The 21,806-nt window shown below is 44.4% G+C and overlaps 1 protein-coding gene across 3 annotated transcripts in view; it reads right to left on the reverse strand.

Annotated features, from left to right (window-relative positions):
- Positions 1–5,615: 5,615 nt before the first annotated feature.
- AAGAB (alpha and gamma adaptin binding protein) overlaps positions 5,616–21,806 on the reverse strand; it is a 66,859-nt gene continuing 50,668 nt past the window's right edge. Inside the window, exons 6-10 of one of the 3 annotated variants that reach the window (XM_025883997.2) lie at positions 13,738–13,820; positions 12,776–12,872; positions 8,574–8,678; positions 8,070–8,119; positions 5,616–7,400 (exon numbers count right to left, since the gene is read on the reverse strand). In XM_025883997.2, the coding sequence (XP_025739782.1) occupies positions 7,323–7,400; positions 8,070–8,119; positions 8,574–8,678; positions 12,776–12,872; positions 13,738–13,820 (413 nt within the window). In that variant the 3' untranslated portion in view covers positions 5,616–7,322. The remainder of the gene's footprint in view (positions 7,401–8,069; positions 8,120–8,573; positions 8,679–12,775; positions 12,873–13,737; positions 13,821–21,806) is intronic. The other 2 variants (XM_025883998.2, XM_073877254.1) reach the window with 2 other exon arrangements.

A 21,806-nucleotide genomic window follows, 5' to 3' on the forward strand; every position in this document is an offset into this window, starting at 1 on the left:
GCTCCTGTGCCAGGAGCTCAATCCCTTCTTGCTGGGCGGGGAGAGGATGTTAAAGGGAGCCCCCCGAGGGGTTCCAGGGGCTTCAGCAATGTCCCCAGCACCCCCATTCTGCCCCAGGCTCTTCAGCTTACCAGGGTACTCTGCAGGGCCAGCCCGCCCTCAGGCAATACCGGGCACCGGCCCCCACGTCCGAGCACCGCACCGGTCCTATCCCGGCCGTGCCCGTGTGGGCGTCGGGCAGCCGGTCGCTTGTCAGAGGCCTTCAGGTACAGGGAAATGAGTGCCGCCACATTCATCCTCCCAGAGGCATGGAGGTAGTTGTAGATTTCTACAGAGGGGGGTTTTCACACTTTGTCCGTGCCTGTGAAAACTCCCAAGGAGAAAAACTATCTGGTTGAATCTTCACTGACCCCAGATAATGTGGATTAAGAAACAAGATTAAAATGAATAAACAATTTTTTTGAGGGGGGCGAGGAGGATGGCATGGGGCTAGAGTAATCCTTTAACTGGGCCGTTTCTCTAGCATTTTTCTGCTAAGGAACTCCCCAAACACCTCCCCTAGCAGTTGGGAGGCCGATTTCACAGGGGCGGCTCCTCCGGGCCTAAAGACTGGGCCCCCACAGCCTGCGTCAAATCCCCACCTTCAGAGTTAGTAGTTCTACCGTCCTGTCTCCGTCTTCCCCAGGGATTTAGCCAGTGTATTTCTCAGCAAATGATCCAAATCCCCATCTCTAACCCAACCTGTTCCTTCAGAGCCACAATTTTAAATTCCAGCTGCCTAGCAAATGGGATCCAAACCACAACAGCCCCAACCCGAGTTCTCTTCCACACCGCTCAAGCTGGCACTCTTGGGGGACTCCCCATTTTTATCAGTAGCTTGCCCCCCGTCCCTCTCCCCCATCCTCCAAGTCCTGAGCGGTTCTATGCATTTCTCTCCCGTGCTCGCCATCCCGTTGACCAAGCCCCCCTTTCGGGACGGCCCCACTCCCCCACTGTCCTGGCCCTCCCACGCGCTCGCTCGCGCTCGGGCCTGCGCCTCCTCCTTCCGGGTCGGGGTTTCCAGACCACTGTATGCACTCCTGACATTCCTTCCTGAGTGATCTCATCTCCCCACATGATTTCAAGCCACATTAATGCTAATGACTCCCAAGTCAGTATTTATAGTCCAGACATCAATCCCAAGTTTCAGACGTGTATCCAACAGCCTACCGGCTACTGGCGCATGGAGGTGCCACAGTACTTCACACTCACGATCGTAAAAGTGGGATTCATCACCGCCCTCGTTAAACCACCTCCCTCTCTGGCCTACACCCCAGAAGCCACGATCACCCCGCACTCCCTCACCCCCACAGCCACCCAGTCCTGCTTGTGCATGCTCCCTGCCCTGTGCTTCAGGTCCTTAGCACCCAGACAACCGCACCAGCTCCCCAACAGCTCCTGGCCCCCGCCTTCCCGGAAAAGCATCACCCACACTGCCCCGTGACCTGCATGACCTCAGACGCCTCCAACCCCCCCCCCCCCCACCCCCCCGGGCCATAGCACAAGCTCCAAAGCCATTATCAGGGACCCCTGGGCTCTCGTCACATGGCCGCTATCAGGCTGTCACAGCTGTTACACTCTGCAACCCAGCAGCAAACAGGCGCTGCAGCTCCTTACATACTCCCCTCCGTGACGACAAGCCCTCTTCCCCAGTTCATGCTCGCCCCCCCCGGGCCTGCCTGGCACCCGAGCAGGTCACCGCAGCACTTTCACCAACGCTTTGGGACTAGGTCAGACATCTCCTCTAGAAAGTCTCTCACGGATGTATGGCCAGGTGGGGCCTTGTTCGCTCTCCCCTCTAGGCTCTGAGTTCCCAGTGAGCAGCGTTTATGTCTCCCTGTACCCCTGCCTTCAGGCCACCAATTTCTGCTGAATAGATGAATCAGTTACTGCCCGTATCTAGCAGGTTCTACCTTAGCAATATCTTTTACATCTGCTTCCACTGTGCTACCCTGTATTAAGTCCTTACATATGCTCGAAGGAATGCCACTCATCAGTTCCTGATTACTGTTTATCTCAGCTATTCTGATGTTCTCCTAACATGTGTCCCGCCCCTCCAGTCTGGGGATGGCACAGAGTGAAATTACCACCCTTCCATTTCTCTACCCACGGCAAAAACACCACGAATCCCAGTGCTGGGTCTGCTCTCAGCCTCAGAATCCTTCTCAACACAGCTCTCCTGGCAGGTGGTGCTAATCAGTTAGTTTGGGCGACTACCGCTGCCAGATTTCCCAGCAATGTAATTATGGTTAGATGTCTTTTCCGCTCCAAACCCGTTGGGCTCCTTGATTACCTCCGGAGTAGGCACTGGCTGCACGAAGTAGTATTTCAAGGTTTTCTCCAAATTTCACTCCATCCTGATTTACCACCGTTTCTCCAACTGGACTATGTGGGTTTTCCCAACATAACCCCTTGCTTTCTCTCCGTACCTCTGTCCATGCCACAACTTCCACTGAGAATTTGCTGCCTCCACTCACCCATCTGCCCCAATTCATACCCTAGCCCCTGGCTCAATTTAAGCATCACTTCCTCGACGTCAGTGGGTCTCAAAGTGTGGACCCTGGCCAGCAGCATCAGTAAGCACCCGGGCTGGTCAAAACATACTTTCCCAGGCCCTGCTCGGGACCTAGTGAACCAGAAACTCCAGGGCGGGGCCCTACGGGTAACTCCGGCACGGGCTCAGGTTTGAGAGCAGTGCTCCAAGCTGTGCTTTCCGCTCTCCCCAGCCTGCTCTGCTCTCTCCTTCCCACAGCAGTTGAGGCTGGGCACAGCACTTCGCCTGCTGCCCAGCATCCTACCTTTGTGGCCTCGTCTTGCTTCCCCCTACTATCACCTGGGTTGGACGAGGCGCTGCGAGAGAGAACCTGCAGCCTTACCCAAGTCTGTGGTCTCTGCCACACCTGGCACAGCCTGGCACCAAGAAGGTTCACAATCAGTGCTGGACCCTGAATCCAGTTTCAGCTCTCACCTGGGTAAAGGAATGCCTTACGGTTGCTTTTCCTCAACTCCAACCTTGAAGCCTTCTAACTTCCCCACTGACGACATCCTGAGAGTTTTCCAGAGTGGCAGGATTGGTGCAGACCGTGTCCTTGGGCTTCAGATGAAGAGGATGGTCTCCTAAACTGTGCCGTTTCCTACCCCAGACCTCACTTAGCCCACATTTTTGTAGCATTAGAGCCACCCGGCTGATAAAAGGGAGAGGCAATGATTGGTCACCTCCTTCACAGGAGAGAAGCAGGGAGGCTGCTCCTGAACCGCTTTATGTGACCTGTTTATGGCCCCCCCCCGATTTGTGCTTGTGGGGAGAGAGGGTTTGGAACTATCAGCAGACAGATACAGACATCACAGCATTTTAGAGGAACAATTTCTCTTCCCAAACCTGTGTTCTAAAGATGCGGTGATAACTCTGATGTCCAGGGTCTGACTCAATACTTTTCCAACGGGAAACAAGGTAGAACCACAAATCATGAAAAGCTGAAATGGGGCTCAGTGGTGTTCCCACAAAAGGCCCACGTGGTTGCTATTACCTCTCTTAATCCTTCACTCTGCACATCAGAGAAACACCTCAGCGCCGAGCGAGATGCCTCCTAGTCCAGAATTTGGCTTTAGTGCTACACACAGACACACACACTGAACTCTGGATAAAGGTATCTACATTAAGAGCAAGGCTCGTGATATTAATAACAGGCTAGGTGGTGCCAAAAATATGAAACCGAGAATCTCTAAGACCTTTTCTACAACAGCTTATATGCCAGAGATGCAAGGAATAGATCACTACGCTAAACCCTAAGTGGAATCAAAGTCAAAACGTGAACTTCGCCCTGCACATTCAGCCTGCTTTCAGGAGACGTATAAATTCCAGGAAAGTTCATCGTTCGGCTGTTCTCCAACCGATCTGCACGAAGGCAGTGCACTTGACTAGATTTTTCACTTTCTCCACCTGGAGTCCTCCAGTAAGATTTGGTATTTAATGACAGAATGCCATACCTGAATTGTTTGACCGCTTTAAATTTGGGGTTGGGGGGGGTGAAGGACTCTAACTCATTACACAATTCTCTGAAGCTCTGTCTCCATCAATCAGAACGTTCAATGAATCAGAACCTCTGACCACACTGGACACATGTTTGCTAAATTTAGCTTTGCATCAGCAAGCACTCAGAATAGTTCATGGAGCGCTCAGCTTACCCTTAGACAGTGATTCTTCTAAGACTGCTTTTCCATGGCAGGCCAGCGCAGGGCCAGGGGCACTCCACGTGCTCTCTCGATGGCCATTGTTATGACACTGGCCTAAGGTGAAAGAAATCCGACAGGCCACGGTGAAGATGTCTATCCCCTCCTCTCCACAGTGGGGAACAGGAAGGTAGCCGTATGCCACATTTCATGAGTTACGAGCAGTCTGTAGTGATGACCTGACATGCTCGATGGTCCTTGAACCACATCCCACATTACTCAGCCGTCCAAGTCTAGCGTCCCTGAATCTCTTGCTTCTCTGAATTAGATGTGGCCAAGTTCTATAAATAGAGAGAAAGCAAACTGGTTCTGTCAATCTTCTCATACTCTGGCAGGGTAACATATTTTAAAATTATAAAAATATCTATGTCTTCATCACTCTAAAATTATTACATAACACATGATTTTCTGAGGGGGGGGGGAGATTTATTTTTGTCTCTCCCTACCTTCCAACACTGGTGGAGCTTCAAACTTTGTCATCAGTTTCATCAAACTAGCATATGCAAATCGAAGCCAAAATTCAGGGCCTACTATGTGCCCAACTCTGTGTTACACAAATAGAGAAATGGAGGGGAAAAAACCCGAGTCTCACTTTAAATCCCAGACAGTCCATAGTAACTTGTGTCGGCATATACCTAGGTCACATTAGATAGACTTTTTTTTTTTTTTTTTTTTTTTTTTGAGGGGGGGGGGGGGGGAGGGGCAGAGGGAAAGAGAAAAATCTTAAGCAGGACCCTCGCCCAGTGCAGAGCTCAACTCGGGGCTTGATCTCACAACCCTGAGATCATGATCTGAGCTGAAATCAAGAGTCAAACACAAGCGACTGAGCCACCCAGGCCCCCAGGTAGAATGCAACTTTTATTGCACTACTAGCTCATGATCACTCTTCTTAACATGAGCCTTTCGTAGACAAGCACCGGACACTTTATGCCCCGTATCCCCTGGAAGGGGCCAACAGCCCCAGAAAGCTGAGGTCTTCATTTTTTTTTTAAGTGTGTTTTTGAGAGAGAGCAAGCGAGCCAGCGCGCATGCAGGTGCATGCGTGCACGAGTGGGGGGAGGGGCAGAGGGAGAAGCTGACTCCCCGCCGAGCAGGGAGCCCGATGCGGGGCTGGATCCCAGGGCCCTGGGATCACGACCTGAGCCGAAGGCAGACGCTTACCCGACTGAGCCACCCAGGCGCCCCAAAAGCTGAGGTCTTAAAAAGGTCAGTTGATATTATACTTATATGTGGTAGATTCCAAAACTGTGAGTTTGACAAACTCTCCAATTACTATTTATGCCTAATGTCAAGTACGGCTTCCCCCAACACATCCCCTACTAAAAAACAACAGAATCACATTAGCAGACTTTATAAATAAATCATATTTTAATCACCTAGCTTTGTTTAATCCACAAAATCACATTCACAGCTCTTTCTAGTCTGTCTTCCCTCCATGTGACCTGATATACTTTTTGGAACCCTTCACGTTTTAAGAAGAACATTCTGCCTTTCATTCTGCAACCCCAGAGCCAACTTCCCTTGCATTCTTAATCAACAGCTAATGCAGTCACCTCAAAGAAACAACGATGGTATGGTGATCAACTATAGTCTCAAAGATCTTCAGAAGAGTTAAAGGGGGGGGGGGGAAGGAAGGGGGTAAAAAAGTCACCAAGCCAGAGAACTGCCAATGTTGCCTTTGATGATGTATCTTCCTGAATGCTCCAGTCACTGAAGCCTTCCCTCCTGGTGGCTGCCCTGGCCCAGGACCTGGAGCATTCCACTCCTCCCGCCATTCCTTCTGCAGTGCTTACTAAGGCGGTGCTGGAGGGGTCTGAAACTCGTTTCTGCTGGTGACCTAAGGAGTTCCCAGTCCACGCAAGGCCAGGAGCGGTTGTCAGCCTGTGCGCCCGCACCAGCCAGCCGGGGCGCCATGTGCCAGTCTAGAACCGTGGCAGTGGCTACCACAGTGAAGATCAATGGCATGCATTACCAAGTGTCTACAAACACAGAAATAGGGATTTTTATTTACTTTATTTCCCACCCTTCCTTTGGAAACGTTCCCTGTGGGGGACCCCCCACTCCCAGCCCTGGAAGTCACACCGGCCCTCAGAGCTGCAGCGCCTCACCTTTGACATCCTCTCCCCACTTGCCCACCCCGCAGTGTGACCACGTTAGCAGTGATCTGTTGGGCATTCAGAGACAAAGAAGGGGGAAACTACCTTGTTTTGAGGGTAAAGTGTGACGACACAGCTCTGATATCTCAAGAGCTCTAAGGAAGACGAGTTTCCTCCTGGTAGGACTAATGCAAAAGCCTCCAGATACGATCACATACTGCCTCAATGGCCCAGAACAGGGAATTCCTGAAGTTTCTCTCTCTTAAACACAAACCCCCCCACCCCACTCCCAAACAGCAACTTAGTAGATGAGTTTGTTTTATCCCTACCAGAGTAGGACACCTTGGCCTCCTCTATCATTGTCTAAAAATTCACCCTCGTTTCTCAGCAGTTTCTAGTGTGAGCTGAGACACTATTTCAGATGAAATGCCCAGAGGCGTTTTTAGCGCGAGACTAAGCCGAGGGCCACTGACTCTGGCCCCACCTACCCTGTGGCACAAATTAAATTTGCAGCAGCTTCCTTTCCTACCATCAAAAGCACCAAAGCTCAGGGTGCCAAGCTCCCTGAAAGCGGAAAATCCAGAAGCCCGAGGAAAGGTGGCACCAGCTCCTGATCTGCAGGAATCGGCTGTGACTGCAGAGGACACCCTGGAAAAGGTGGGCTGGGAATGGCGTGGTCCTTCTGCAACTGGGGCAAATCACACAGGCCTCTGAGCCTTGTTTCACTCCCGTCCCTAAAGAAAGTGTACTTGAGAAACTCTCACTCCGTGTCATTATCCTCCGCGTTCCCTTACGCTACACTGAGGGAGAAAAGCCCTACTATCCTCTACAAAAAACTCAAAGTAAGGCGGCCCTAGAACTAAGTCAGGTCGCCAACAGGATGATGGGAAGTTCAGCCAAACAGAACAGGGTGAAGCAGGGAAGTGTCTGAGGCAGTCAAACCCTAGCGCGAATAATTTAGTGTTCTTCATCAGATGAAAGGCCTTCAATTTCATCTCTGTCTCCCCCAATTGCCATCCAGAAGGCTTTGGCCACCTGTGGAGAGAAGCATGCAACACATTTTAGGCAAGAGCTACGCTGCAGCTTGTGTCATGAGTTAGTCAATATGCTGAACTGATCAAGGCCTAAAATTCTACCCCCTGCCCTCCAGCCCTCCTTCCCCGTGTATCCAAACCCTTGAATACCCTGACCCAGGACTTGCACTTCTAGAAATTTATACTAAGGATGAAATCAGAGTTACATACAAAGGTGGTGGATGTGTAAGGATATGCACAGCTTCACTATTTACAGAAGCAAAAAATGCACATGACCTAAATGTCCAAAAGGGAAATGGATAAATTAGGACACATTCATACAATGAAATACCATAAACCACATACATTTCCTGCCAAGAACATGTGTTGCATTGGTAATAACAAAACAAAACAAAACAAAACGACTAAGGGTTTTCCAGCCCAACAGTTAGGAAGGCAAACATCCTGAGTCTCAATGAAATTCCCATGTCACTCAACATACATTTGAAAAATCTTGGTTTGACTATAGCAATTATATTACTACTGTGTAAACATCCAATTCGTTCCAAGTTACTATCCAGTGAAAAGTCCACACTGAAACCCGTCTAGAACTCAGCGAGTGTGATACATAATTCTAACAGCACCAGACCTTTTCATAGATACTCAATAAATACCTGACTGATCGTCTCACCTTTTCTGCATGCAACTTTCTTTGCTCGTGAGGAAGCGTCGCAGCCTTGTCTAGGGGGAAAATAAATCTTAAGAAATTCGTCTAATAGCACAGGAGAGTCTGGAGTGTATGGATGTTCTAGAAGATGGGAGATGGGTTTCAAAGACAAATGCTTATGGTGTAGTCATTACAGCTGTTAGGGAGTTTAAGTCTTCCCGATTTTCCACATGGGGATGCTGTGAGTAAACTGGCAGGGATCTTACTGATTCCAGGTTAATGAAACACACTGAAAGAAACCGAGAGAGGCAAAAGAAGGGACAGTAAGAGGAAAGAGAGTGAAGAAAGAGGAAAACTTTCCCTGGGGAATTTCTACCAACAGAGGATGACACAGTCCAGGCACCAAGTGTCTCCAGACAGCCGAGACCAGAGCGTGGAATCCAATCATCGGTTACAGAACAAAATCCTACCACATAAAGCAGAGGGGCACCGAAAGGGGAACACGTCAGACGCGATGGAGCCAATTACCTTTCATTTCCTTTAACTTTGAAAACAGTCTTTCAAAATTCTCCAAATCTCCTCCACCAGTAGTAAGACTGGCCAATTCTTGAATATCCAGATCTAACATGGGATCTGAAAAAAGGATTTGTCACGTTATTTGCCAGACAGGACTTCTACGTGTGCTAAATACACAGTCCTGAGGCAATGGATCCTAGCTCTGGCGGGAGCCATCACTGAATGACCACTCCGTGTGTGGGAAAGCCGCTTGGCTGCTAGTGGCCTCCTGAAAGGAGAGCAACTCACTTGATCCTTACAACATTACACTGAGGCAAAGAATATGGTTTCATTTTAGAGATGAGAAACGTAGAGCTCTGAGTTGAAGTGACTTGCTCAAAGGTCACAGCTGGTGTGAACACAGATTCAGACTTTGGTGTTACCAACTGTAAAGGCCACCCTCTCCACTGAGGTACACCGATCAACGGCTGTCTGGAATTTATACCGTATTTCCCTGTACAACCAAATATTTTCATATCTACTACTGACAGCCACTATATAAGGTGGTTAGGACAGATAATCGATGTCTGCAGTTTACACACGAAGGGGCTGGGTTTAAAAATGCACTCATCTAAGATTACAGCTACTCAGAAGTAGAGTCAATTCCTATTTTCTTACTACAAATCCTTTATTATTATCCTAATAAAGGATCTGTAGTAAGAAAATAAAAATCCATTGATAAGGATTTATCACAATTTGTTTTTAATCAGAATTCTTACTCACTCTCCACTCCATGCTGAACACTTCTAGGAAGTCTTCCCTAGCCAGTCCAGCTCACAAGTCTCCTTCCCTAGAATTCATCCCATACTTTTTATTTTAGAGAAAGGGAGAGCGTGCACGGGAGATGGGAGACGGGAAGAGGGCGAGGCGGGGAGAGAATCCTCCAAGCAGACTCCCTGCTGAGCACAGAGCCCGATGAGGGGGGCTCGATCCCACGACCCCAAGATCCCGACCTGAGCCAAAATCAAGAGTCAGATGCTTAACTGACTGAGCCACCCAGGGGCCCCATGATTCCATTTCATTTTTGCAACAGCATTCTGAGGAAAAATTTTATTTTACAGAAAGGGAAACTAGGGCCCGCAGAGGCTAAATAACTTACTCAAGATCATCTCACCACTACTGGAAGAACCATGATTTGAACCCAGTTGTCCAGGCCTCCAAGTCCACAACTGTAAGCATTATACTGCAAAGCCTCTCTCTACAGTTTTAGGGTATAAGCTGCTTGAAGACAAGGACAGCTTCTAATTCTTTGCATCTACTACAATGCTATACAGATAATTTGGTGTGAAGAAGGCATTTTAGCTCATAAATTTGCTTTGGTTCAGTGGACATTTCATGTAGGCAGTTGATATACAGGGCTGGAGATAAAAATTTGTGATTTATCTGTGTGTACATGGTAAGTGAACTGGACAGAATCACTTCATGCTTAAATATACAATTGGCAGAGGAGTTTAGATGGAGCACTGAGGAATGGCAATCTTTAAAGGCTGGATAAAGGAGGGTCATCTACCAGAGAAAGAAAAGGAATAGCCAGAGAAGTCAGAAGAAAACCAGGAAAATTGTTGGGTGAGCAAGAAAAAATGTTTTAAAAAGGGACTGATTCATCATATTGAATGCTGCCAAGAGGTCAAGATGAGGACTGGGAAATGTCTATTAACTTCGGTGGCCTGGAGGTCGGTGGTGAACTGTTTTAGTGGCAAGTGGGGCAAAAAGCTAGGTGGGAGTGAGCTGAAGACTAATGGGAGGTGAGGGATGGAAAGAAGTTCAATAAAGAGAGGAGGGAGACGTGGGGTTGACAAGTGTTTTACCCTTGTTGGTTTGGTTTTGCCTTTTTTTTTTTTTTTTCAATTTTGAAATAATTTTAGTATTACAAAAAAGGTACCAAAACAGTAGGGTTCCACCTGCATCCCCTAGCGTTAACCTCTTATCTAACCACAGTACAATGACACACATTAAGAAGTTAGGAAGTGCTATTAACTAAACTACAGACTTCATTCCAACTTCGTCAGTTTTCTCACTAACATCCTGTTCCAGAAGCTTACACAGAATTCGGCTGCCAGATCTCTGTCGTCTTCTTCCATGTGGGACCATTCCTTAGTCTTTCCCCGTCTATCATGGCTTTGACACTTTTGAAGAGTGCTCGTCAGTCCTTCTGTAGCCTGTCCCTCAACATGGGTTTGTCAGATGTTTTCCTAGGAGGTTGAGGTTACGCACCCCTGGCATGGAGACCACAAGCACGATGAGCCCTTCCGGTGCCCCTATCAGGAGGCACGTGATATCAGCGTGCCTTATTGCTGGTGAGCTTCACCACCACTGAAAGGCTACCTGCTGGGTTTCTCCAGGGCAAAGTTACTATCTTCCTTTTTGTACTAAGTAAATATCTTGGGAGAGCTACTTTAGATGATGGAGATGTCATGTTTCTTCTCAAACTTTCATCTACTAATTTTCACATCCATCAGTGGATCCTGATCACAACAACTATTATTACTGTGGTGTGTGGCTGCCAAGGATTTTTCTTTCCCTCGCTCCTTCTACGTGTATTAATTAGAATTTTTCTATAAGGAAGAGCAGCCCTTTCTTCCCCAGTTATTTCTTCTGTTCGCCTGGAGTCACAGATATTTTGTTCTATAGGTTGCAGCCCAATACTAAATTCATTCTTGCTGGTCAAACTGCTCCAGCGTTGGCCCCTGGAAGCTCTCTCCAAGGTTGGCTTGGTGCCCCTTCAATATGCCCCCATCCCTTCCTTACTTTCTGGCCCCATGAGATGGCTCTAGGTTCATCATCCTGAGTTTCTCCTGCCCCGGCCCTAGAATCAATCACTTCCTCCAAGTGGCCCTGGGTCCTTTTATTGGCAAATGGTATTTAAAAACCAAGATCTAAATGCTAAGGGTGTCAACTGCTATAGGGAGTGTGGGTGCTTCCAGGCCCTCTCAGTGGAAATAGGTAGGAAACATATATATACGCATGTATACTAACATGCACACGAGTATCTGTTTATTGCTCTAACTGTAAGTATGTCGTCAGGCTAATACCCTGAGTTCTAGCCCAGTACCAAGGGTTCATCCCAGCCTTCTCCTTTCCTTACATGTGGCTTCTTTCTCAGGGAGAAACCTAGCTCTCATTCTCTATATTTTCTTATTTTTTCAACCCTGATATACACAAAATATACATAACCTCAGAATTTCTAAACCATACCCCTATGACAATCAAATATATTAAGCAGAGTTCACTATTTCTGTTCAGTTGTTTCTGTTTGGGGCCTCCTGGTATCCAGTCAGAATGCTCTTTCCCCAAGTTATTTAGGGTAGTTCTTTTCTTCCCTCCCTCCTTCAGTGTGATTACTGGTTTGTTTTCATGGCAGAGACTTCAGCAGGTCTAAAGCCAGTAAGAGGGACCCAAGTGAGAAAACAAGGTTGAATATACTAGAGAGAAAAGAGATTATATGTAATTTTTCCTTTGTAATATGTGTCTGTTACCAAACACTTAAGCTTTCTACATGGACTCTCTTCTAATCAGCAACAGAGTTTTGGACACCCTGCACGTGGGTCCTCTATGACATAAAGAGAAAGCAGAGATGTCAGTAATTCCCCAACAAAAGAACATTTACAGTTACTGTCAACTACATTTCTTGGCTTTTGGACATCAGAATGGATTCTAGTCTCAGTTCTGGGACCTTCTTGTTAGATGCCCTTGGACAAGTTATTAAACTGCTCTGGGCCTCGGCTTCATCTCCATAAAATAAGTTCTCTGCCAAACTTCATTACCAAACACGAGAAAGTAGATATAAAAGAACTTTCAAAGGATGTGAAAGGGCTTATAAAGTTGTATTATTCTTGTTACCATCAACTCTACCAACTGTTAAATACTATGAAAAAAACTGGAATATGGAGATATAAAGCTGTCTCACCAACTGGTTCTGTCTGTCTTAGTTAAGATGATCTGAATCAAGATCCTGCTAAGAGAATCGGAGAGAAAACGGTACCCACAGATTGCTTATGTGGTTATTCTCCCTCCTTTTCTGATAGCCGTCTCTAAGGCTCACATTCACTTGGGGTACACTATCAGTTTTCTTCCCTTGTTCATGTGTAAAGTCAATTTCCCCCTAGATGATTTATGCCCCGTACCTCTTCCAAGTTCCACAGAGCCGTCTCCTGGCAGCTAAAGGAGGAACTTACCCACAATGCCATCAGCCTGAGCATCTGTTGCGTTGGATGCACCACCCCGATGGTCCAAGAGAGCTTCAGTCCTAGCTGCTGCTGGCAAACGGGGCCGCTGTTGAGGAAAATACACACAAGCAATAATTTAATAGTAGGCTATTTCAGAACTAAAGCCAAAAAGACTCACACTTCCACTCCCTGGTTGGCTTTAGAGAAGCAGTAATAGGAGCTAGAGACAAGGAGAGACGGAAGAAGGATCAATGTCACATAAAAAAAAAAGAGGCTACAAATTCACTAACTCAGGATTATTTTCCCTTGAGAAAAAACTAGAAAGTGTTATGATTCTGCTGCTGGCTATTAAAACATGTCTTTTGTTTGCTTTAAGAGCCATGTATTATTCAAAATGTGAAAATGAACATAAGCCTATCACAAAGAGCTCAAGACTGATGAGAAAGATGCCCAGGAAGACAATATGGCACTGTGTAATTTGCTCTTGGTTCCAGCATGCTGACCAAGGTACACTTGAACCAAAATCCTTGAGGACAGAGGGTCGAAGTCAGACTATGAAGCCCACTGAGGGCAGGGGCCCTGCGTCAGATGGGTACAGAGCCTTGGACATAGGAAGTACTGACAAAGAACCATCGATTTTATTTTATAAAGATCGGGAGGGAACTTTAATTCTCAAGGAACTCCTAGCACATTTTTTAAAGCACTCTAGCCAAAAAAAAAAAAAACAAACAAACCATGGAACAGCCCAAATTGCAAACATCTTGAAAGGGCTTACTGCTTTAATGCTGAACTAGCCTTCTCTCAACAGGTACCAGGCACAAGAGGACTGTTTTAGATTCTCTCTTTATCCTTGGTTTACTATTGTCTGCTGCCTCTTAAATGGAAAGGAAAAAATAACAAATGGTATAGACTCATACTGACAAGGAGAAATTAAAACCAAAGCATTGAAAGGATCCAGGAAGAATTTTTACCTCTGACGGACACGTCTCTGCTGACCCAATGCTATGATTTGCTCCAGCCAATGAGCTAAGAAGGCTAAAGCCTTGGTTCCTATCTGAAAAGAAAACAGTACAATCACTGAAATTTGTTGTTTACATTTTAAAATGTTAAAATGACTGTGATAAAGAAACAATGGCTATTTCCTCATTATAAAAGTTTTAACTATAGAAACTTACTGTCAGACAACATCAGGAATTTATATATCTTACTCATGCTTACATTTTCTTTGTAATTACTATTTGAAAATATGAATTTTTTTGAATAAAAACCTCTTAAAAAATAAAAAAAAAGTCACTCACAATTACCACATTCTCTCAAATCTGAATAATGTAAAAACTCACAGACACGGGTCAAATATAATGGCAGGGCCATTACAACAAACAAGACCACTCAGTGGTTCTTTTGTAAAGGTTAACAACACTCATGTTTCTTCTTCTTTTTTTTTTTTTTTTTTAACTTTATTTGAGAGAGAGAGAACACGAGCAGTGGAAGGGCAGAGGGAGAGGGACATGCCGACTCCCCACTGAGCAGAGAGCCTGAAGTGCGGCTTGATCCCAGGACCCTGGGATCATGACCTGAGCCGAAGGCAGACGCTTAACAACTGAGCCACCCAGGCTCCCCTACAGCATTCGTGTTTCAACAGTCACTATCAACCAATATTCTGGTGTTTTAAACAGTATTTTAAATGTCCAGACACATTTTTTAAAAATCAACACAAAGGCATCATTATCAGGGGAAAAGGAACATGCATGATTTTTTTTAAACAAAGCTTTAATTTTGTGATGGATGAGCCATTTGCAGTTAAGGCCCTCTCAATATTTGTACTTAGAATGGAGGACAAATCTGGAGAACATCTAGACCTGAGGACGGACAGTACAAGCATCAGTCCTGATCGCTGTGTTCCTCAGAATCACCTGGAACACCCATTAAAACGACCCTGGTATTCAAGGACCCTATCTCAGACTCACTGAGCCAGAATCTCTGGGGCAGATGCCAAGGAAGCTGAACTCTCCTTTTAGTTTTTATCTTTTTTCAAGTTGATTTATTTATTTTTGGTAATCTCTACACCCAATGCGAGGCTCGAACTCACAAACCCAAGATCGAGAGTCAACCCCCGAGATCAAGAATGGCATGCTCATCAAACAAAAAAGAAATAAAAGGCATCCAAATCAGCAAAGAAGTCAAACTTTCACTCTTCAAGATGACATGATACTCTACGTAGAAAACCTGAAAGACTCCACAAAAAATTGCTATAACTGATACAGGAATTCAGCAAAGTCACAGGATATAAAATCAATGCACAGAAGTCAGTCGCATTTCTATACATTAACAATGAATCAGAGAAAAGAGAGATCAAGGAATCGATCCCATTTACAACTGTAACTAAAACTGTAAGATACCTAGGAATAAACCTAACCAAAGAGGTAAAGGAACTATATTGAGCAAACTATAGAACACTTATGAAAGAAATTGAGGAAGACATAAAGAAATGGAAAAACATTCCATGCTCATGGGTTGGAAGAACTAATGTTGTTAAAATGTCTATGCTACCTAGAGCAGTCTACACATTCAATGCAATCCCTATCAAAATACCATCAGCATTTTTCACAGAGCTGGAACAAACAATCCTAAAATTTGTATGGAACCAGAAAAGACCCTGAATAGCCAAAGTAACACTGAAAAAGCAAAGCAAAGCTGGAGGCATCACAATTCCGGACTTCCAGCTCTATTACAAAGCTGTCATCATCAAGACAGTATGGTACGGACATAAAAACAGACACACAGATCAATGGAACAGAATAGAGAGCCCAGAAATGGACCCTCAACTCTATGGTCAACTCATCTTCGACAAAGCAGGAAAGATATCCAATGGAAAAAAGACAGTCTCTTCAACAAATGGTGCTGGGGAAATTGGACAGCCACCTGCAAAAGAATGAAACTGGGCCATTTCCTTACACCATACACAAAAACAGACTCAAAATGGATGAAAGACCTAAATGTGAGACAGGAATCCATCAAAATCCTTGAGGAGAACACAGGCAGCAACCTCTTCGACCTCAGCCGCAGTAACTTCTTGCTAGATGTGTCTCCAAAGGCAAGGGAAACAAAAGCAAAGTTGAGCAACTATTGGGACTTCATCAGGATAAAAAGCTTTTGCACAGCAAAGGAACAGTCAACAAAACTAAAAGACAACCGACAGAATGCGAGAAGATATTTGCAAATGACTTATCAGATAAAGGGCTGGTATTCAAAATCTATAAAGAACTTATCAAACTCAACCCCCAAACAAATAATCCAATCAAGAAATGGGCAGAAGACATGAACAAACATTTCTCCAAAGAAGACATTCAAATGGCCAACAGACACATGAAAAAAATACTCAACATCACTCGGCACCAGGGAAATACAAATCAAAACCACAATGAGATACCACCTCACACTGGTCAGAATGGCTAAAATTAACAAGTCAAGAAACAACAGATGTTGGTGAGGATGTGAAGAAAGGGGAACCCTCTTACACTGTTGGTGGGAATGCAAACTGGTGCAGTCACCCTGGAAAACAGTATGAAAGTTCCACAAAAAGTTAAAAATAGAGGATACAAACATAGTGATTCAAAGGGGCATATGCACCCCAATGTTTAGAGCAACAATGTCCACAATTGCCAAAATATGGAAAGAGCCCAGATGTCCATCAACAAATGAATGGATAGAGAAGATGTGGTATACAATGGAATACTACTCAGCCATCAAAAAGAATGAGATCTTGCCATTTGCAACGACATGGATGAAACTAGAGGATATTATGCTAAGCAAAATAAGTCAGTTAAACTCATGTGAAATTTAAGAAACAAAACAGATGAACATAGGGGAAGGGAAGGAAAAATAAGATAAAAACAGAGAGGAAGGCAAACCATAAAGGATTCTTAACTATAGGGAACAAACTGAGGGTTGCTGGAGGGGAGTGGAGTGGGGGATGACGTAACTGGATGATGGGCATTAAGGAGAGCACACGATGTAATGAGCACTGGGTGTTATAATGCAACTGATGAATCACTGAACTCTACCTCTGAAATGAATAATATACTATATGTTAATTGAATTTAAATAAAAATTTTTAAAAAACCACTTCTAACTTCACTAAAGATGGTATTAGTTGAGGGGTGAAAAAAAAAGTAGCATGCTCTTCTGACTGAGCCACCCAGGCGCCCTGGAAGCTGAACTTTTAGCAAGTATTCCAGGATAATCTGAGGATCAGGTAAGTTTGGAAAAAAAAAAAAATCATTGCCTTAGAGTAGAATGTGAAACCCACACTCCAAGGGTCTAATGGTATACAAGTCAGAGAACTTTTCTCTCAAAAAGACAACTTCCTTGCCCTTTTACGAAGATGGCGCCAAAGGCTAAGAAGGAAGCCCCTGCCCCTCCCAAAGCCGAAGCCAAAGCAAAGGCTTTGAAGGCCAAGAAAGCGGTGCTGAAAGGCGTCCACAGTCACAAAAAAAGAAAATCCGCACGTCACCTACGATCCGATGACCCAAGACACTGCGTCTGCGGAGGCAGCCCAAATATCCTCGAAAGAGCACCCCCAGGAGAAACAAGCTTGATCACTATGCCATCATCAAGTTTCCCCTGACCACTGAGTCAGCCACGAAGAAAATAGAAGACAACAACACACTTGTGTTCATTGTGGATGCCAAGGCCAATAAGCACCAGATCAAACAGGCTGTGAAGAAGCTCTACGACATTTACGTGGCCAAGGTCAACACCTTGATCAGGCCTGATGGAGAGAAGAAGGCATATGTTCGAATGGCTCCTGACTATGATGCTTTGGATGTTGCCAACAAAATTGGAATCATCTAAACTGAGTCCAGCTGGCTAAATCTAAATTAAATATTTTTCATCAAAAAAAAAAAAAAGACAACTTCCTTCCCCTTGTCTTTCCTCTCTCCCTCTCTTCCCTGAGCCCATTCTCAGCTCTTTAAACCACCTATAATTTCCTGTGTCCTTTCCCCTGTCAGGTAAAACCCATTGTCACAGTCACACAGGTTGTGAAAGAAGAGAAACGCTTGCGGTCTCTGTCCTCCTTCGGGATTTGTCTTCTACACGGGGACGAAGCCCTGACCGTGGCATGCCAGGCGGAGGCCCGCAGCTTTCCCCAGCCTGACCTCTCACCACACGGGCAGCTGCACGCGCCAACAACCCCTGCTTTTCTCACGCCATACCCCAATGGCGGCAGCAGGGCCAACGGGGCCCCTGTACCCCCGGGGCCCCTTTCACCTCCTTATCCAATTTGCTCACTCTGCCAGGAACATTCCAGGCCAAATACTCGGGTGCGCCCATCCCAGGACCAAGCACTAAGGTGTCACAAGGTAGGCAGTGGAGGCTCAGGGGCCAAGAGAGGTACATCCACGTGGTGTCTCACACTGACAGCTGGCTGTATGGAGCCTCGGGATGTTTATTTAAACATCAGCGTAATTCCTTCTTTTTGGCCAATGTGCTAATCTTAAAGCTGTTGTACACAGTTCAATACTCCGACAGGGATTTTGCATGTCATGAGAGTTCTTATAGTCTACCTGAGGCTCTCTGCATGAAGGGCATTATCCAAGTCACAGAGTACTCTTACGAGAGCCCGCACTTCTATTACTGGAAAAATGTTGGGCTTAGGGTAATTTTCAAATCCAATTCACAAATCTCTCTATATTCTAATTCCACGGTTTATGTTTTTCCTGTTGGGCATTACCTAAACTTGGCAGGCCAGGCTGCAATCCGGGAAGAATAACGCAATATTATGTCAGTTTAGACAAGTCATTAGATCAAAACGGTCTATTTAAAATTCCTCACTTCCAGCCAGTATAATTGGCTGCCTCCAAGGAGGGGTCTGGAATGGACAGGAGTTAGGGGAGCTAACTCAGCACTGCAGACCACCATGAACCTCTGTATGCCTTTGGACTTTGGTTCCATGTTCATGTGTTTACCTACTCAAAGAGATCTTTTTTTAATGTAATGATTGAGTATATGCTATGTGTATTTTATCACAATAAAAAAAGCGAATGCCCCACTTCTAATAATGAATGAGATGATGAAAAAGTCTGAATAGTGGGAAGAGAACTGGGCTACAGGTCAGAAAGCCTGGATTTCACTCCAGGCTCTGCCTACCAGTGTGACCTGGGCAAATTCATCAGTCTTTCTACGTCTCAATTTTCTGCTCTATAAAATAAGAGGGGTGGTTGTTCAGGTCCTTTCTGCTCTAGAAGTCTGTGATTTTATGAAAAGACACTCTTTCACCTCGCTTACAGTAACTTTGATCAGCTGGGCTTTTTTTTTTAAATTACTAAATAAAAAAACAAGAATCTTAAATTTCCTAATCCTTTTAAGGTTCACAGGTGACTACTAGTTTATAATCAGGTTTCAGGCTAATAATAAGCTGGAAGGACTTTTGCTCAGAATTTTCTTATAAACAATAGAGAAACATAGACAAACTGACCGTCCACTATGTTCCGTTGCTTATATTTTAAGGAGATTAGAAACATATCAATTTTCACGATTAGAAAAACAATTCATTTTTGTTCATCCAAAGCAGCTTGCTTGCACATTCATGTGGTTCAAAAAAACTTGGATGATATTTTATAGACCTATGGTTTTAAAGAAACTCTCAGTCCTGCCTAGTTTAAAATGTGTTCAGCAAAATTCTGCCCATGTGCATCCACTGTAAAACTATTCTTCTCATAGGAAAGGACTACATAAATCTTTTTTTTGTTTGCCAGACTTTTTTTTCCTAGGACTCAAGGCATGGAAATGTCATCCCTATTAAGAAGAATTTATTCCTTTAGCAGGTAGCTGTTAAAATTGGCTTTAGCATCTCTGGTTTTTATTGATGCCACAAAATACTATACGAGGAAGGAATAAATTAATCTACCTACTGAACTGATTCTTCTGGATCTTCAGAGCTCCAGAAAAGGGAAGTTGTTAAGTGGTATAAAATAAATTATTCTGGAAGGCACAGCTAAGTACATTAAACTCTAGTCCTAAAAACATCTAATTCAGTTTCAGACTACTAAGTTGGCACCTGTGGAATACTAGATTTTAAAAAGTATGGTATCATGAAAAAATCTGCTGGTGCCGGTCATTAGCACAGAATTCTTCCAGAAGTGTCAGAAACAAAGCTATAGCACTAGGATAAAGATTTGAAGTGCCTCGGGCAGGAGCTTCTATTTATATATTTATTTTTTAATAAGAAGTTTCCAGAAAATTTCATATATATGACACTGTGTGGATATCTTTTCATAAATCTAAAAGCACAGTTTTATTATACAAAACATAAAATGTACTTCACACAGCAATTGTGTGAACATTACATGAGACACTTGGAGAACTGAAAACCTGGGCCAAAAGGGAAATTTTAGCATAGTGCTAAATATACGAAGAATGCTGCAAAATCTGCTGACAGCTTGATATGACTCAGACAGAGGCTGCAAGCATTAGCTAAACAGAGAAGTGTTTACTTCAAATGTATACAAATGGCTACAATATTAAGAACCTCCAGGGCCATACCCCCAAAATGTCTTAGATGACCCATTAAATACTTTCTGTCTTCATATTCAGCTTTTATTTCTTTAAAGCAGCATTTGGCATCATCTTAAGAAGTTCAAGTGTTCCCCATATTTTAAATTTTCTTTACATCCCTTTTCTCTCCCCAAAAATATTTTCTTTCCCATGTGATACACATGACCAAACTTACACCGCAACTAAGACAGTTCAATTTACATAGAGAAGCTGTGTCTATTTTTTGAACGATATTTTTAAATCACACCATACAATTTGCATAAAAACTTATTTTAAGCACATACTCCACCAGAAATGATTTCACTAGTATTTGGGAAATAAGCCTACACATTTTTAACATATTCCACTTCTGCTTGACATACTGAAAGGAACCTTTTTGAAATCAAAAAGAATTATTCTTTTAAGAAACTGCTGCTTGAAAAGACAAAACTTTGATGCACTGTAGCTGGCAGAAGCCCTGGCTTTGAATCCACAAAAGTGAATCTGTGCTCTCCCTATGACACCTGGGACACCTGCTCACAAGTCAAGAACGGTTTCTGCCCATGCTTGAAAATATAACGAACATGACCACAAAGTCACCAGACTATGCTTTTTCCCTTTTACCTGATTGTAAGCGAAATGTTTATTGTAGAAAATCTGGGAAAATAGAGAAAAGTATAAAGAAGAAAATGAAATCATGAAAGATGCCAATCAATCCTTTGGCATATGTCCTCCTGGTCTTTTCTATGCATGCACACACACAAATTCTTAATAAACTCAACTGAACAGCAGAATGAGTGCTATCTTTTCCAAAGTTCTAAAGGGAAGCTTTACATAATTCCAATAATGGCTCCACTGTAGTCGTATCTCCAGAGCCTAAAGCATAGTCTTAAAAAATCCTCAAAGGAATGTTTAGAATTAGTCTTTTTGATTTTGATGGTTTTTTCATTCAGAACTAAGTGTGAGGAATAATAAAAGCAAGGAAACAAGATGTTACCATAAAGAAAAAGATGACTTTTCTTATGTGGTTCATAACCAGCTCTAAAAATTCCAAAGGAAAACTACCAAAAATGTTTTGCCAGGTGGCCGCAGAAGGAGACCCTGCCTCCAGGGTGACAAATCTGAAGAGATCCTCCACCTTTCATTTGCTTATGGACAATTTGGGGGGTGATTTTTTTAAAAACGAAGTCTAATCACTCATTTATTCCCTTCCATTTTCTCTAATTGTTCACAATTCCCTCTTCTCCGTGTTCTCTTAAAACACAATCTCTTCCAGGGCGCCTGGATGGCTCAGATGGTTAAGCGTCTGCCTTCGGCTCAGGTCATGATCCCAGGGTCCCGGGATCGAGTCCCGCATCGGGCTCCCTGCTCCTTGGGAGTCTGCTTCTCCCTCTGCTTCTCTCTCTCTCTCTCTCTCTGTCATGAATAAATAAAATCTTTAAAAAAAAAAAAAAAACAAACACAATCTCTTCCATCAAATCATGCCTTCAACACACAAATAGAG

The sequence above is a fragment of the Callorhinus ursinus genome, unplaced genomic scaffold (genome assembly GCF_003265705.2).
Source record: "Callorhinus ursinus isolate GAN/ISIS: 27379988/994484 unplaced genomic scaffold, GSC_fseal_2.0 scaffold25, whole genome shotgun sequence".
Taxonomy (NCBI): domain Eukaryota; kingdom Metazoa; phylum Chordata; class Mammalia; order Carnivora; family Otariidae; genus Callorhinus; species Callorhinus ursinus.